Consider the following 19,199-nt stretch of genomic DNA (forward strand, 5'->3'; position numbering starts at 1 on the left):
TACAATATCTTGAGAGAAACTAGTAGAAGACACCTTTACCTATTTGACACAAACCTGCTTGATAAACAGAAGCTGGGCCATACAAGCAATTATTAAGTCCTATTACATATGAAAATGACTGCTGTGAAAAAAGTAAATGCTAAGTGGTAAGAGGACACTTCTTCGATCATTTCTACTTGATGGCCTCTTTGAGACAGAAAACTTACTTGTTCTGTTTCCCGTCTATTTATGATGTAAATTATGTGGGATACTTGTTGACATAATTAAGATTCATGTTTTCACACCTGAACCAAAGAACGGGCTGATAGTATAGCTGTGAAGAAATAAATTTGTTGAGAATATGATTTATTATTAGAACATGCACAATTTATTCTCAAACTGTCAAGCTCATCTGCAGCCCCATAGGGTTCCTTAATGGCTACAGTCTGCTCAAAAATCAAGCAATGGAAGTACCTACCAGTGTTGGGACCAAAAAAAAAAAAAATTTAAAATTTCATCTTCTAAAATAAGGCCTCCTCTGACCAAGAAGAAAAGCCTTAGATGGCCTGAATTCTTCCATCTTCAAAAAGTTTCAACACAGTCTGATGGTGAAAAAAAGATAACTGAGCACACAAAATGTTGGTCACACTGATGAAATCAAATTTCCAAGTGTTCATGTGACAATCAGTGACTAAGAGCATACTTTCTTCAGGAAAACATATGGCCACAGCTGCTTACTCAGTTCTGGCCATAGGTTCAAAATGAGGAATTCACTTCCATCTTTCCCTGCTGCCATCATGCTGGCCCTCATGAGAATGAATCTACATGAAGAACAATTTGGTTACAGTGATGGCCTTTGGCGTTAATGCCTCTCACTTGAAGAAGTTTCTCCTAAAGAATTAAGGTTAACCACTTTGCAAGTAATTTACAAGAAAAACATATGAAAATGACTAATCAATATGAGTTCCGAAGTTCCAAGAGTTTTTTCCGGTGCAGAAAAAAACCACATAATGACAAAATGTAAATAAATGGAATTTACTTCCATCTTCAATTTTGATAGAATTGTGAGAGTCTGAGACACAAAACATTAGTTTTAATAAGAAACCACATAGACTCATAGAAGCTAAATCTACCTAAGGCAACATGAATGAAGACTGACAGACACATAGAAAGAGATATTAAAGAAGTCTATTGGTTTAATTTTCTTCAGAATTAACATAGAAATATATGCTTCATTGTAAGAACTACATACATTTTATTTAGATAAAGATGTGCAATGAGAAAAGTATGATTCTCTACCATTGCTGAGAAACTAAAAAGGGACAATAGTAACAGTTATGTTCATTTCATAACTTCTGTCTACAGCGATTAAATCAGCTTGTGTATTAGCAGTATAATGAATCAGTACATTGATGTTAACTAGCCTGCAAATCATTGGTTCTGAACTAATTGAGTTTTTATCTTCTAAAGTTCTTCATTGCTGTGGTAGACGATCAAGCAGTTCAGAGTTTGGCATAATCCTTCAGGATCATTTCCAATTTCTGGCTCAGCATGATGTTCCCCTTCACTTTTAGTTTACCAGAAAAGAATGCCTAAAAGGAACAGAAGATTGGGGGGAAAAAAGGCATGTATTCAATTGTTTACTCACAAACCAAACAGCTGCTAGAACGAAACAAGACAACAAAGATAAGAATGGTTATTTAGCCATCAGGAGAAAGCCTTCAGTGCACAGTGCCTAATGGTTATCAGCTATTAACAAAAACTGCTCATTTCTAATACCATCCAGAACCAGATTTTTTTATCTATAGTGCAGACAAGGCGAAGTCTGTCACTCAGGGAAAGAAATAAAATAAAATAAATACAAAGCAACTTCAGTGGCCTCTGTTTCCTTTCTACATATAGCACAGAGGACTTCTCCAGGTGTAAGACAAATGCCTTCACAGAAGCTGATGGCAAAACTTCAGCAGGGCACAAAGATAAAGCTCCCAGCATCATCCCCTCATGCTGCAGATATCCATGTATCATTACAAGAAATGAAAAAATGGAATTAAAAGGTTATATAATGAAAACTAAAGACCTAATGAAAATGTAAGCTACACACTCAAATTCAGAACAAATACAAACACAAACTTGCAAAATGCATAACACACATAGCCTGAAGAAATGCAATGGTTTTGTACATAGCATATTACAACAAACAGGAAATAAGCAAGACTTCGTTGCATTTGAAGAGTTATAGATCAACCAGTATTTTCACTTCAATGCTGGTATATTACATTTTTATTTTCCCTACTTCAAAGAGCTGTATACCCTGTTTCAATCTAGTTTGTATTTTTTTAAAACTAGTTTTGCTTTGCTGTGGCTTTGCAGTTTGAAAACTCTTTGAAAGTTCTTTAAATGTGCTTTTGCGTAGCTCCATTAGCTTGAAATACATTCATATAAAGAATAGAAAGAGCCAGCAGAAAAGAATTTTAATGGATTCTTTGAGCTTCTTCAAATGAAAAACTTCACAGAAACTCAAAGGAAACAGTAACACCTATGCATAGATGATATTCCTGAATTGCAGTCACTGTTCTTTAGCATTCTGATGATTAGACATCAACATCTTGTTTATGCTTTATGCCTGCTGTATACAGAGGGTCACAAAGGATTTTACTCATGTGATATGTAAGACTCATAACAAACATTTGCCATGATCATTAGTCTCCAATTTCACAATCAAAGTCTCCAACAACTTCTGCTTGGGATCAAAGAAAAAGAACTGTTTGATATATGGTGAGTTTAATTAAAGTTTTCATTTGCTCAAGCTTTAATCTGTAAGCTGACATATTAAATTTGTGACAGTTTAATTTACTTTTGCACAAGGCTGTTTTATTTGTAAAATTAGTAGTTTTAAGCAGTTGATTACTCCAACAAGCTAGAAGTCCAGACCCAGATTATAGACCTTCCTTAAATCCTTCTTTCCCTGAAAAATACCCTGGTTTGGGGGAATTTTGACCATCTACATGCATGCATTGTCTTGACATTTCTCTTTGCTGCAGTACTAGCAATAAATCGGACCATTGCAACAAACATCAACTTCCTGCAGCACAACAATCAAAACAGCTTGAATGACCAAACTGACAAATCTAAGCTTGCAAATCGTACACCGTGAAGCACCAGAAAGCAAACAAACTATTAATCTTGTGTTGCCAGGCTTTATGTTACGGAATCACAGAGTAGTCTGAGTTGGAAGGGACTCAGAAGAATCATTGTCCAACTAAAAAGGGAATGGCCCACACAGGTATCAAACCCACAGCCTTGGTGTTACCAGGGCCCTGCTTTAGCCCTTTGTGGTTATCTTTGTCTACACATGACAAAGATGGCATAAATGTCTCCTCATGCTTTCTGGCAAATTCAGTACAAGGTACTGATGTGCTTATACCTCATTGACTCTGGTCTGCACTGCCAAAACATCCCAGGGTTTAGGATTTCAGAATGCGAACAGTCATGAACCACAGCTTGATTTAAGGCAAGCAATATGTCTACATACAAGAGAGTATGTCTATGACACCCAGGCTTTACCTTTTGGGGGTTGATCTTTTGTTGTACCACATCCATGAAATCCTCATCCGAGAGAGTGAAGGTGGTGTCAGCAGAACTTCTGGCAGGTCCTTGATACACTGCTCCAGAGCCATTCTTTAAGTCAATTGCTGAGAAATAAAAGTAAAGATAGTTTAATAAAGATAAAATTTTCAGGCTTAAGAACAGTACTTTCCTTACCTATTATTATAGAACATCCAGCCTAAACATAAATCTTGAGCTATCAGCCACTTATAAAATAAATTAGGTTTCATTCTTCTTCATCAATGAAAGAAAATAAAAAATTATTCCTGTACTAAAGGGGAGGGTGTTTACAGCAAGGACTGTCATTTAAAATTCTTGCAGCGATGGTAAAAACTATTTTTGAATGATGTTAAAGATGCACAAGATATTAATTAGTGCAATTATTGCAAAAATGTTCAAGTTAGTAATAAAGCTCTCAAGTTCAAAAACATCCTATAGTCAGACAAGGCAAACATAGCTGTGTTCGGACACACTGCTGCATTTTCCCTGGTCTGTCCCACAGGCAATATAATATAGCCTATTCTGCTTCATGCAAGGAGTGTTTAAAGCCTTGCCAGTTATCTGTCTTTCTCTTCGGGAAAGACAAAAATTCCTCCAAGTGTCTGTAGCTTCAGAGAGTTCTTTTCCCACGCCAAATGACCTGCCAAAATAATCTATTACAAAGCTAACACTATCAGGTATTGTGTCATTTGTTTAGAAGAGTATTTTGACAGGATGTGCTGTGCCAAGTAATTATCAGATTTTACAAATTCCCATCTTTCCTTTACACTTTTGCCTCTTGATCCATCACCCCCCATCCCACACGTTATTCATGTGGATAGTCCTGTAAGGACATGGCGTCTCTCATCACAGAATCATGGCTGCCAAGTTGGCTGCTCTTCATGGACAAATTTTAGGGCCTCACCTAACCATGGAGACTTGTTTCTGCATAAACTCTCTTATGTGCAAATTTCTTCCAAATAATTTTTTTGACAGGGTAAGGGAAACGATAAAGATTGAGAGTAGCTTTAGTCTATTTAAGTCTTTCATTTTCTGAAAGTAATATTTATCCAGTTATGGCAGAACTAGAAGAGGACTTAAGTATACAAAATTGCTCAGTGAGAAGTGATGTACTGGATTATTATTTTCCAGTTGATTTTAAGGTGAATTATAATTTATGGAACAGATTTAATGCATATCACTAACTTCAGGCAATATGGGAAGAAATTAAAAAGGTTACTGAGTACCAGATGAATTATCTATACATTTGTGTTTGTGGGTAGGAGCTGTGTAACATCCTTGTGATCCGAAACCGTAGCTATATAGTCTAACATATGTGAGCCTTTACACATTACTCCTGTAGGTTACGCAGGCACAGACTATTATTAGAAAAACAAAAATCAAGAAAATCATCTACTGAATCATGAAGTGCAAGCTGCACGCACAAACCAAACTCTGAGAGTGGATACCAGCTCTCACACTAAGTTAACCAAGCCTAACTGTCCATGTGCTTTTAAAATACAGCTCTACCCAAATGCTGGCAATGTTACACACCATGCCAGTGTAGGAACTGCTCCCTTTGAGCCAAACAGCAATGCCAGCAAGCCCAACAGATTAATTCACAAACCACAGACATGGTGTCTAGGATGCCTACAGTTCTTAATTGTTTTGAATTACTTCTGGACCTTAGGAATCCCTTCTTGTACTTCATTCTGCTGGCACTAGATTTTTTTCCTGTCCCTACCCTTCCTACACTGCTCCAGAAGGAACCCAAATGCTGAAAGCCTGACATACCCAAGACACAACTTCTCCTTCTTCACTAAGTACTGGCTGAAAAGCATTTTGACATACTTTACTGATAATACTCATCCATCAGTCTCAGCAGTGTCAATTTTAGGTGACAAAAAAGATTTAAAAAGGTGTAGTGACTCAGAAAAGTTATAATGACGCATTTCATTTTGAATATAGTACATAATTAACAGTTGTTGCATTGTAGTACATTAAGATATATCACTTATACTATTACAGTCCTTGTCCTCCTTCTCCATTTCCTAGCCAAATCCCAAGACCATAATTTACCAGTCAGTATCTACGATTAACAGTAACCTCTCAAAGCACAACCAGACCTTCAAACATTGCATAATCATGGCACCCATAATCAAGGTAAACCTTTCACATTTACAAAATCACAGAATCATTAAGGTTGGAAAAGACCTCCAAGATCATTGAGTCCAACCTTTGACTGATCACTACCTTGACAACTAGACCACAGCAAGTTGTTCCTTTAACACTTCCAGGGACTCCACCCTTTCTGTGAAGTAATTTCTCCTGATGTACAATACGAACCTCCTGTGGTGCAGCTTGAGGCCATTTCTTCTTGTCATGTCGCTGGCTGTGGAACCAGCAGGAGAAACCAACCCCCACCTGCCTACGCCCTCCTTCCAGGCAGTTGTACAGAGGGTAAGGTTTCCCCCAAGCCTCTGTTTCTCCAGGTTAAACACCCCCAGCTCCCTCACAGGACCTGTCCTCCAGACCCTTCCCCAGCTCCATTTTCCCTTCTCTGGACTCACTCCAGTACCTCAATGTCTTTCTTGTTGTGAGCGTCCCAAAACTGGACACAGCACCTGAGGTGTGGCCTCACCAGTGCCGAGTACAGGGGGACAATCACTGCCCCTGGTCCTGCTCGTCACACTATTGCTGATACAGGCCAGGATGCCATTGGCCTTCTTCGACATCTGTGCATCCACTGGCTCATGTTCAGCCAGTTGTCATCCAAAATCCTCAGATCCTTTTCTACTGGGCAGCTTTTCAGCCACTCTTTGCCCAGTCTGTAGCACTGCTTGGGGTTGTTGTGACCCAAGGACAGGACCTGACACTTGACCTTGCTGAACCCCATCCAACTGCCCTTGGTCCATGGATCCAGCCTGTACAGATCTCTCGGCAGAGCCTTCCTACCTTCCAGCAAATCAACATTTGCACCCAAGCTGGTGTCATCTGTGAAATGACTGAGGGGACAGTCAATCCCCTCATCCAGATCAAAAAAGATGATATTAAAGAGATTAAACAGGACTGGCCCCAATACTGAGCCTTGGGGAACTCCACTAGTGACTGGCTCCACCACTCTTTGGCCCCAGCTATTCATACAGATTTTTACCCAGGAAAGATTATGCCTTTCCAAGATGTGGACTGCCACCTTTTCCAGGAGAATTCTGTGAGAAACAGTGCCAAAGGCTTTGCTGAGGTAGACCCATCCACCAGGTGGGTCACCTGGTCATAAAAGGAGACCAGGTTGGTCAGGCAGGACCTGCCTTTCCTAAACCTGTGCTGGCTGTGATCCTGGCCCCTTGGTTGTCCCATATGTACTGAGTGATCACAATCAAGATGACCTGCTCCATAACCTTGCTGGACACCGAAGTCAAGCTGATCACCTCAAATCCTTAACCTCATATCAAGTTAATCCTTACTAGAAATTCCAAATTTAAAAAAAAAGGAAATAAAAAAGAAAAAAAAATAGGACCGATCTAGTCATATATTCCTTTCCCAAAAAGGTGAAAATGTTATTTCCACTGCTTCTGTATTCTTTTTAAAGAATATTAAGATTTTTGATAAGGAAGAAAAAAAATGAAAAAAAATTACTGAGCAGCCACAAAAGCAGAGCATTCTGTGACAGCAAAACTGTCTTTTCCACAAAAACACAGAGAACCTTCTATTGCTACTTTATCCATTCATTTTTGTAGGCTTCATCATAAATGAGTTGACCTCTCTAATGCAAGTAGTAAAAAAAAAAAAAAAGGTGAAAAAAAAAGGTGCCACTGTGGAGAAAGAGTGATCCAAAATATATTGGACAGTAATTCCCCTCCTTATAAAGAATGAAGTATTACCACAGAAACTTGCTCATTCAATTTTTTTTCAGGGCAGAAAAACAAACAGAAGGATTAGAAACATACACAATCCATTTTCTTCCCTCTTGACCTATAGAATATTCAAGACAGTTGAGACTAGAGCACTGGCTCATGGACAAATAAACTAGCAATGAAAGACACAAGCTGAATGCCAGAACAGGTTCCAAGCATCAGAGCAGAAAAATCCTAGCTTTCCAATGACCAGAGAGAGTGCCCTCATGTAAAATACAACTTTATGAGATAAAGCTATATATATATACACAAAACACAGCTGCCTGCTGTAGCAAGAAATGGTCTTGATGCAGGACTATGCAAGTTGTCTGCACACACGTGCTGGATTACACTCTGTGGCCATAGCTAGCGTGTCGCCAGTGCAGCTGGCAGCCAGCTCAGTAAGGATGTGGCACTGGGGCAGCCACGTTAGAGCTCAGGTGGCTGCAGACATGGGTAGCTGCCAGGTCTGCCCTCCACACTGCCACTGCAGCTCCAGTGCTGCCAGTAAAGAGGAGCAGCCTAAGAGTGCCTCCAGTGTCCTCTGCTCCTGAGCACATGCAGACCCTCCATGGCTGCTACAGCTAGAGCTCTGCTAGCCATTCACACGGTTGATGTTTGCAACATGGGTATGGGTACTCCCCCTTACTGTGTGGCAACACAAACTAACCTCAAAGCCAAAACCCATTTTAAAAACTAATTGCCTTCTTAAATATGTAAAATTCTAGTATTACACGTCTGGCAGAAAAGTAGAATCAAGAAGTTCAAGTGAATGAAATGCTAGTTTTCCTTCAAACTGTTGCTTGGATACATAAGTGTTACAATAATTAAGAATCTATGAATTATTATCATCCACAAGATGCTGTTGTAAGAGATGTAATAAAAAGAATGAAAAATTCACATATATAGAAATTGAAACACTAGACAAAACAGAAGACACTGACATTTTATAGCAGGTTGTCAAAAACCTAAAAATCTAGTATTTGGTGTACAGATTTTGTTTCAACTTTGAAGAGTGCCTTACACTTCCTAGGAGAAAAAACAGTCAAGACTTTTTTGTTTGGTTTGGGTTTTATTCTGCTTTACAGTGGCTAAACAAGGGCAATATAAGGCTCATCTTCTAAGCAAAAGAAAACAACTATCATCCATTCTTCATTGCCTGAAGTCATATTGCATCATAAATTATTGAGCAATTTCACCTTTTTTGTCAGCTATCCACAACTGACTACATGTAACGATTTCTTTCCAGTTCTCATAACAAAGTTTTATTCTTCTGAGAACTAGAAAGGAACAGAAACATCTCCTGCCTTCAGCACTAACTTCAGAAACACAAAGAAAAGCAACAGATGGGCAAACTCATCTGAGTACTGTTCTAGAGCACCATTAGCTATCAGCTAACAGATCTCAACAGCATTAACTTTTCTCTATGAAAAGAGAAGTTGAAATGAAGTACCTTAACTCTAAAAAAAAAAAAAAGATTAATATTTTATAACCCCTGAAAACAAAGGCAATTGTTGTACAGTAATAAATATGCAGGAGAGAGCAAAGCATGCTTTAGGTAGTGAAGCAAACTGGAGAAAGCTGGGGTGGGTGTCAATTAAGGTTTTTGTTAAAAAGTGACAGAAGGTAGCTTCAGTACCCCTACACTTACTACTTAGGTTTTGATACTTGCTTTGTCATCTTAAAAGGATTTTCAGCATCCTCTTGATTTAGAACAGCTTGCTTTTATACAGAAATACCACTAATTAAGGCCAGTTGTCAGGGGCTACAGTTCAACATTGTTTAAACAGCAGATGAGCTGTCCAGAATTTCATATCCTGAGTGCACGTCTAATGTTCTACACCTCCCCATGCCTTCACACCATCCACAGAGCACTCCGTAAAAGGAAAGCCCACTGCTGCCTAAACAGCTAGTGTTATAATACTAGTGCCTCCATCAAGAAGTGTCTCTGTAACAACAAAAGCCAAATTCAACTCACAAATTTCCCTTCACTTAAACTTATAAAAATCCTGGTTTACTGCAGAAAGTAGAGATCAGAAGGTCTCTTAACAACTGCAGTTAAAACGCTAGAAATAAATGTAAATACCGTAAAAAAAGAGAGTTTTTGGTTCCTTATAGTTCCTTAAAAGTCATTCCTGCAGAATGACAGCATACATGAGAACAAATTTCACAGAATCAGAGAATCATTAAGGTTGGAAAAGATCTCTGAGATCACCAAGTCCAAGTTTTGACAGATCAATACCTTAACAACTAGACCATAGCACTGAGTGCCACACTCAAGTTATTTCTTGAGCACCTCACGGATACTGACCCCAGCACCTCCCTGGGTAGCCTATTCTTTCCATCAAGAAATTCTTCCTGATGTCCAACATGAACATCCCATGGTTGGGGGCCATTTTTGCTGGTCCTGTCATTTCCTACCTGGCAGAAGAGACTGACTCTCACTTGCCTATAACCTCTTTGCAGGCAATTGTAGAGAGTGATATGGTGCACCCTGAGCCTCCTTTCCTCCAGGCTAAACACCCCCAGCTCCCTCAGCTACTCCTCATTAGACTTGTACTCCAGGCCCTTCTCCGGACATGCTCCAGCTCCTCAGTGCCGTTCCTGCACTGAGGGGCACAGAACTGGACACAGCACTCAAGCTGTGGCTGCTGCCTTCTCTCTTCTGCTTCCTTCCCAGATCTCTAAGAGGCTAAAGGACATTAGCAGAAGATGCTGGAGTTACAATCATTGAGTAAGACAGCAACGGGCTTGCAGGGCCCAGATTGTTTCCAGCACAGTCAACTGCCACAGTTATCACAACAGCACAAAAGCTGTGCAAAGGTGACAAGTCAAAAAATTAAAATACAAGACAGAACTATATATCCAATGTAATAAGAGAAAGAAGCCTAGCAAGTAGCCCAAAAGAATCAGAAACACTGCTCGTAAAGGCCTGGGAGGCCCTTAAAAAGAGAGGCTTGAAAAGAAGACAGATAATGAATTAATTAACATCAAGTCATGGCTTAAAACAAAACAAAAAACTCAGCCACAATAATATTCCTCTTCACATATTAGTTGTTTCAGTGATAAGTTGTCAAGAATTTTGACCATACACTGAAAAAGTATGTAATATTTAGCTACGTGAACCAAATTCTAAATTAATTTTAACGTCATATTTTCCTTTTTGCTTTCTTGTTGCTATTTACATTATGGGATCAACCCTCCAAAATGGCACTTTTACTTAGAAAAGACAGAAAGATAGCTCAGAATTGATCTAATCTAGCAGCATAATATTTACAAAAATGATTTAAAATGCTTGTACACAGAAGATCAACTAATAACTACCAGGCCAAATTTAAATACATGGTAAAGAGTGCAATTCTACTTAACAGAGCTGAGTAACATTAAATTCTGAAGCATGTTTGAAAACCAGTCAAAATAGTGACATAGAAATAAATTCAAGCTATAGCAAAGGTAACATCTTACTACCATTTTAAGTTTCTAAAGTAAAAAATTAACTTGCCAATAAAATTTCTAATTATGTACAGAAGCTTACATTACACTAACAACTGAAAAAGTCAAGCATTCAAGTCAGCAAATGACACTGCTGATGTTACATATTCTGAACTGTCAGCACTCATCTGCATTACAAAAGTCTTGCTGATGACCAGATAGAGATCTTCTAAAGATCACATAAATTCAGAAATCTTTTGGATTATTGACAATATCCTAACTGCAAGAAAGCTGTCTTCCTTTGAATGTAAACTCATAAACTACCATCTTCTTCCACATTAACCATGGAAAATAAATTATACCAGCATCTGGTAGAAGAGACAGTACAAGATCATGCTCTTGAATACTGAATAATAATATAAAATATGCAAACAAACAAAAAGAATTAAGTTGGCAACTGCTTATAAATCTGAAGTACTCACCTCTTGGGAGGTATTTTGCTTTGTGTTTGTTTGGGTATATGGTTTTTAATGGCAGGAAAGTGTTTTCAAATATTCCCAAAATAAAAATTCCATCATGCAGATACATATATACCTTGCCATTAAAAATGTACCATAGGAGTTGAATAGACATCAACAGTAGATGGCTCTTGATCCATATAAGGACAAACAGTGAAGGCTGACACTACAGGTGTCATAGCTCCTGACATTCTGCTAGTGAGTTTTCCTAACTATTTTCATATTGACAATATGAAAGTTTAATATTTTGATTATTTGTAGGACTTTAACTATTTTAGTACTAACCAACTCCTGTTTTCTTCATCCTATAAGTACTTTCAAAGACACACAAAAATATTCAGAAAACACAAACAAATACAGAAATAGGATGACACAGGAAGTTCTTTCAAAAAGAGTGATATACAAGGGACGTAGTAGCATACCAATACTCCTGAAGGGAAAAGTAAACAACATTTTCTGCAGACACCCTGCTGGGTCACCTAGATATTTACATTCAGCCTTACATATTTACTACACCACAGATGTTGCAGTAATTCATATGCTTGAAGGAACTGACCACACTGTAAAAATATTCACAGTAACTTTTCCAAGACTCTGTAAATGTTTCATTTCAGCTCTCAACAGCGGTCAGCAACAGGAAATGTTTAAAATATTAGATTAGCTCCTCCACCCGCCATCCCACAGGGAGCTTTAAGGTTTTTCCAAATTAATATTATAGTACAGAAAATTTTCACTGGAACAGAAGCAAAGGGACAAACAGAAGTTATGTCTATTTAATCCCTTTTAGCTAGGGACATACGAGTAGGAAGAAGGCAGTACCTTCCTCCTACTGCTTCATTAGGAGAAACAGGAGAGAACAAAAGACTATTGATTTATTCGAAGAAGGAGCACTCTCTTGATCTGAATACAATAGCAAAAACATTCACCTGTTTCCACTCTAATAAAACTTGGTCTCATGAGGCAGGTAAGGGCACTGCTTAGGCCTAAATCTCTAAGTATGCTCATTCTGCGTTCAGCAACTTGCAGTTTCAGAACTTCCGGAGTGAGAAATTTTAATCGTGTCTTGGAACACCCCTCAACCAACTTCTCCTCCAGTGACTTGTCCCTCTATTCACTGGACATACATAGTATTGAATTTAGGCGATCTATAAAGCAGTTCCAAAGTTAAAGTCAATGATCAATCAACCTGAAATAGTTTTCTGGTTGTTATTAGAAACATGACCATCACTTATATCAAATTTAGTTATGCATGAAACAATAGACGAGACTGATGTAGAGTATAGAGTGATTGCCCAACAACCACAAGTTTCCACTTTAAATATTCACGAGTTTAACCTATGCACTTCTAATTACCATCTAAAAATGTAAGCAAAAACACAAGTAAAACTTCATAAGCCTTCTATCCAAGTTCAAACCATGTCCATAATTTACATTACTTCATGCAAAAATGGAAAACTGCAGACAGTAGAAATGATTAAGAGCAGTAATGAATTTTAAGACAGGATTTCTGAGTTAGATTATTGAATATTTCCCTTGTCTCATTTTGATGTATTGGCAGTCAGGTGGCATAATCTACACAGGTATATTCAGAATATTTATTAACTTCTATCCAAATGGAAATCACTCCTTAACCCTCAAAAACTGCTTAAAAAGCAATGCAAACAGAACATTACTATCCTGGTCAACCTATGTATAATATTTTTCCTGAAAGTTAACAGTAGTCTTGCTACTAAGAATCTCTGCTGGTTAACATCAGGAAAAGATAAAGTGAGATTATAGGCTTCTAAATTGCTCTGTAAGAGGACAAGCAGTTTCTTATACAATTTTTTGATAACAGATATTGTAAAAATGTAACAATAGTTTAAAAAAAATCACAGTGTACAGAAAAAAACATAATGCAGACCTGATCTGACCTACTGTGAGTCTCCTCCCTCAGCCTGCCAAAAGGCAGCTCACTTCACCTGCATCGTCCCCAAAACTCTTTTGTCTACATCCAACCACTGAGACCAATCTAAAAGAAGAAGTCTAAGCACCAGACTTGACCCAAAGACTTTCACTTCTCCACAAAAAGGTCTGGAAGTTACAACCTGACTAAGCTTTTTCCCTTGGAAAAACTTTACACTCTGCCAATAGACACCAGTAGACATGCCAACTAAAAACCAAAAAAAATTTCCAAAGATAATAAAATCTGTCCAATCAATAAAATTAGATTTGGGGGTTGTTTTCAAAAACACGTATCCTTATAAAGAGAGCAAAGCAGAATTTAAGAAGAAAAGGTTTTTGAGAACGTAGTTGTGCCCCCATCAGACCACTTCACACAATTCTATTATTCACTTAATCAGGAAACAGTTCTGCTCTGACCCATTGCTATTACAGGCTTTTGTTTCTTGTCATCAACTAGTCCCATGCTTAAACAATGGGAAATCATTATTATGCCTCCATTAAACCTTGATCTCAGAAAAATTAAATGGAAACAAATTGGGCTACATTTTCACTGAAGTGACAAGAACAATTCAGTAGAAATAATTACTTATTTGTTTTAGATCAGTTAGCATGTACATCACCAGCAGACTAATTACTGTAATACTCCTACTAGGCTAATTTTGCATGCTTTCCTAAGTGCAGTGGAAATCCAATGTGTAAAATGTAAATAGAAATGCACTAAAGTTCTAAAGGATGGTTTGCCTCTGCCTACATCTAAATAGGCAAGTTACAGAAGTATGTTCCTAGAAAGGTTAGTAACTGCAAACTTTATCTGACCTCCTTGTCATTTGTGCACCCAGAATGCATTCAGACCTGTAGGTCCCAGTGTATATTTATCTACTACACTATGCTTAGTTCCAAGCTATTAGTTTAATTAGAATGAATAGAATTAATCCCACTTCATAATAAAAATGCATCAGGGAGTTATATAAATGCTGCAACTTACTCCACTGCATTGCTGTTTTTCCATCTTTAGTGATGTCCCACTGGAATATGGCATTTACTTTCTTTACCAATTCATTTCCCATCTCTTTTACACGACGACCAATTTCTTCAAACACAAGGTTACTCTGCAGCCCTTCAGTCTTAAAATAAAAAAAAAGGATGAAGAATTTAAAATTGAAACTTTGTTAAAAGGTACTGAATATGTCTCTTACTTCAAAAATTGTGTGCTGGAAAGGATCTATAGCAGAATTATTAAAAGCAATTGAGCAGAATTATTAAAAGCAATTACCTCTCTACCACAAAATAATTACCTCTAGCGACCATCAGCACTAAAGAATACATTCAAGCAGAATATTCTTCATTTCAAATTTTCATTTAAAATTATTTCAAATCTTGCTTTTGCAGTTTTTATCATTTATCATTACAATTTAAGACATGTTTTTTAATTAATGCCCTAAGAGTTTCTAAATTGCCCTTTTTTTCCTTTGGAGGATAACCACTGCCACTTTCTCCACGGTGAATGTCATGTTAGTTTTCAGAACAAAAAAATGTTTTTACCAGTACACTACTCGAACTTGACATGGAAAATGTTCAAAACATACTGCACTATGAACACAGTCAAAACTCCAGTGCAGACAAAATTTGAGAGTGGGATTAGCTACATTGACATTTTCAACTTTTTCAAACGCATTATTTTGCAAGCCTTTCACTGTCTTTCTTTTAACAAATATTTGTACTGGATAAAAGGCTACACTTTATGAAGCTACTTCAGTGACATTTTTCGTCTAACTGGAACTGGAGCAAAGAAGGTCTCAGAGCTTTAATTGTTCACTGTACCTATCTGTACAGCAGAACAAAAAACTCCTCAGGCTGCTATCTTGTCACCTCTTTGGTTAAACCTAAGATTTTTCATTATATAATAGGGTTCCCAATGGCTTTTAAATTTGCCAATCTTCACTCACTCAGGCCGGTTTCCCTGGTGGGTGTCTGACCCTGTCAGCAAATTTCTGTCAAAGCACCTTAATTTCTCAAAATAAGCTTAAATAAAAACACCTGTTATGCCCAAGTTTAAAAAAAGAAGAAAATCTAAGTAGTTCAGAAATGTTCTAAAAGTTTGAACTTCATTCAACAATTCCGAACAGCAGAAGATTAAACACAAGCAGCAAAAAGAAACAAGTTCCTGGAAAAATCAGAGAATCATAGGATGGCCTGAATTTGAAGGAATCCTAAAGATAACCTAGTTCTAACCCCCCTGTTAGGGGGCAGGGACACTTTTCCCTCGAGGAAGTTGCTCCAAGCCCCACCCAGCCTAGTCTTCAACATTTCCAGGGATGAGGCAGCCACAGCTGGGAAATGTGTTCCAGTGCCTCACCAAACTCACAGTAAAGAATTTGTTCTTCAGATCTAATCTAAACCTATTCTCCTTTAGTTTGATACCATTCCCCCTTATCCTGTCACTACATGCTCTTGTAAAAAGTTCATCTTTGTCTCCCTTCAGGTAGTAAAAGGCCACAATTAGGTCACCCTGAAGCTTTCTCTTTTCCTGGCTGAACAAACCCAATTTTCTTAGCCTTTTCTCATGAGAGAGATGCTTAATTTCCCTAATTTTCTTGATGTCCCTCCTCTGGACTCACTCCAACAGGTCAATGCCCTTCCTGTGTAGGAGACCCCAGAAATGGACGCAGCACTGCAGGTGGGGTCTCACCAGAGCAGAGGGGCAGAATCCCTCCCTTGCCCTGCTGGCCACACTGCTTTGGATGCAGCCCAGGTATCATCCACTATTCGTCATTCTGTGATCACAATCTTTCTATGAATGTCACTATCTCAGTCTTTCATAAACTTCAAAGGATTAAAGTTTCATTGTTTGCAAGCAAGAATCAATGGGGAAAAAACCTAACAGTTTATTAAGGCAACACATTATGCACTACCTTAAGCGATTTTTAGACCACATTAGGAACCCAGGTCATCCTCACAATTGCATGTACAATTCTTTGTGGGAAGTCTGGTACCCAAGGCTTAAGGCATACGTGCATGCAGGGCATTTCTTAAAATATACACAGTATAAACTGCATATTTGTGCTAGACCTAACCACATGTACAAACAGCTCTCAGAGTCTTATTTCAAAATCATTCAATGACAAAACTTCTTTTCTGTGAGTACATTATCTCATTTTCACTTATGCTAATGCTTCCCTGCCACTCTCCCCGTGTCTCTGAAAAAATTGAGAAAGGTCACACACTTTTACATCCCACACAGAGTTTGATCTTCAACATCTACAAAATAAAAACAGAATCATTGTTCTACAAATACAGATCCAAATTATATGAAATAATTTCAATTTTAAGTTATGCAAGTTCTCAAAACATGGGGCCCTCCCTGGTACATGCCCCACTTTGTTTTGTAACATACAGCAAAATGCTTATCCTGAGAGTTCAGTTAGCATCAAGTACATCGTACTACATCAGCCATCAGAACAACTGGAATTTTCCTCTCAAACAGATCAATTTACATCTGTATCTTAAACAGCATGCGTGTTAACATCTCTGAACTCGTAACTCCTCTGAATACTGCAAATAAATAAGACTGGTAAGAGACATAAATATTTTTCCTGTGTTTTTTGCAAAAATAAAGCCTAACTATGCTTCTCTGCAAGTTAAGACTTCTATTGCTTCCACCTACCATCAGAGGCTCTTGAGCAGGCTTAGCCAATGCTGGTACTATATCCACATAGCCCCCTGCAATGGCAACTTCTCCAGTCTCCTTGACCTGTAGTGGAGGGGAAAAAAATGCATTAAAGAGGTGATGTGTTTGCAAAAAGTCACAACAGAAGGGCATCTAAGGAGTATTATTCCTGGTATTTTAAAATCAGAGATGAAAAGAGAAAACATAAAAGTTACAGAGTGAAAAAAAACACCTCATAAATGTGGTGTAGTCTTGAGGCAAGTTGTTATACCATGTTTTTCAAACAGCTCTTCAAGCAAAGTAATTATTTGCCTCTGGAGAAATTGTACCAAGATATATATTGCTGATGCTCTGTTCACAAAACAGTTGAAAAACCTTATTTACCTCCAGTGTTTATAAGTTGCTGTCAATATTTCTTCATAAATAGTTCTTAAAAAGACATTGTTCTAAAATGTTTTTCCTTAAGGTAGATATTCAGTTGTCAAGAGTCCATTTAGGCAATTTCACTATCTCCACATGCCTTATACTGCAACTTCCAGTAGAAACAGCTTTTTACGCATTGTAAAACAAGAAAGATTACAAAAAGAATGATGGAAAATACCTGAATTCCCTCCTGGATTAATTTTTTGAAATAGTTAATTCAGAGAAGAAACTGGGTTTCAATTTGGCATTGTCTCTTTGAGGGATGTGACAAACCATACTGACTTACGGCAGCGAACAGAAGATGGCAAATTGATGCACTGACTATGCATATAGAGGTGTATGGTAAATAGCCAAGCTGGAGGAATACCAAGTATCACAGCCTAGTTTATGGCACTACATTAACAATCATGCAAACCATGCTAAACAGCTTGTCACCTGCTGCCACTGCACTTCAGACAATGGTGAAAATGCATTCAAACCACCCTATCAAAGTTGTATATCCACTTTAGTTTGATTTAACCAGAGTTTATTTCAACACAAAGATGGCTTTAATTCAGAAAAATCCAGCATGCAATAAGAAACAAAATTCTGCACAACTCATAACTGTTTAAGATGGTTTTCTACAATCTTGTTAAACCTTGTAACTTCTATCCAAAATCAGTTACTCCTATGTTGTGGAAGAAGAAAAAACCTTAGCAAAATTCACCAAACTCTACATATTAGCAATTACTAAACCAAGCATAACTACAAATTCAGCCTTTAAACACAACAGAACAACTCACTCTGTTTACAAGGGCTTGGAAGCTTATTATGAACTCTATTAATTAACATGGTATATGGAAAAGTTAATATATCAATTCTAGAAATTCTGTCAGGACTGGGTGTTAGTACCTTTTAAATATGGCTACAGTAATCTCCAAAGCTCACATGAGACACCAAACTATTTACTACTAGTAATTAGAGATGGAGAGTTCGTACACAGTAGTCTCTGCACTGTTATCATTCTGGAATTCTGTAGCTGCTCATGAGGTCTGCAAACATAATCTGCCTCCTTCAGTCAATTTATATCCCAGAAAGCTGTATTCCTGTGGAAACAGCAATCCTCTGCTCCTATGATGACGCTCCTTGTTGGAGTTTGCCTGCCCAATCCTCCCTGCAGGTGCAACTGTACTTGCTGCCCTACTCACTAATCAACAGCTGGCTACAATTTTTCAGAGATGAGGCTGCAAAACTTTGGCCAGAAAAGCAATATAAATTGCACTGCACAGGCCAAAGCAAATATTGATAAATACCAGTATCAAACCATAGGTTAAGAAAGTGACAATGTCATACAATGCTACAGGAGTGATGAACATTTAGTTTTTGCCCTTTACCTGGAGTTTTGCCCTTAGCTCCCACTAAGTAGCCTATGACATGGAGGTGAAGATTACAGGATACCCACATAAAATGCTAATAGCAAGAACAAAGAAAATAGAATAATGCAAACCCATATTTTATAAGAGTGTAAACTCTGTTTTATTGTAGTTACTATGTCCAACTGCTATGAAATTTCCATTTTCAGGAAGTTGCTCTGTGTAGCTGCAGCTTAAGTTTAACTCAATCTAAGCTAAATCTGTAGCACATTTACCTGCATAAACTGTCAGCAATCGATTAAGATAAATAAATGTAAAACAAAACAAAACAAAAAGATGTATACAAAAAGTTATGAGTAACTCCAGAAAACAAGTACACACTATGATGACTTGAGGATGACTGCTT

General features: G+C 37.8%; 1 protein-coding gene across 1 annotated transcript in view; it reads right to left on the bottom strand.

The window, feature by feature from the left end:
- Window positions 1–1,148: 1,148 nt before the first annotated feature.
- Window positions 1,149–19,199, bottom strand: part of HSD17B4 (hydroxysteroid 17-beta dehydrogenase 4) — a 64,262-nt gene continuing 46,211 nt past the window's right edge. Inside the window, exons 21-24 of the mRNA XM_082302150.1 lie at window positions 17,016–17,102; window positions 14,337–14,475; window positions 3,544–3,671; window positions 1,149–1,571 (exon numbers count right to left, since the gene is read on the bottom strand). Of these exons, the coding sequence (XP_082158276.1) occupies window positions 1,482–1,571; window positions 3,544–3,671; window positions 14,337–14,475; window positions 17,016–17,102 (444 nt within the window). The 3' untranslated portion in view covers window positions 1,149–1,481. The remainder of the gene's footprint in view (window positions 1,572–3,543; window positions 3,672–14,336; window positions 14,476–17,015; window positions 17,103–19,199) is intronic.

The sequence above is a fragment of the Coloeus monedula genome, assembly GCF_965178545.1.
Source record: "Coloeus monedula genome assembly, chromosome: Z".
In the NCBI taxonomy this organism is placed as follows: domain Eukaryota; kingdom Metazoa; phylum Chordata; class Aves; order Passeriformes; family Corvidae; genus Coloeus; species Coloeus monedula.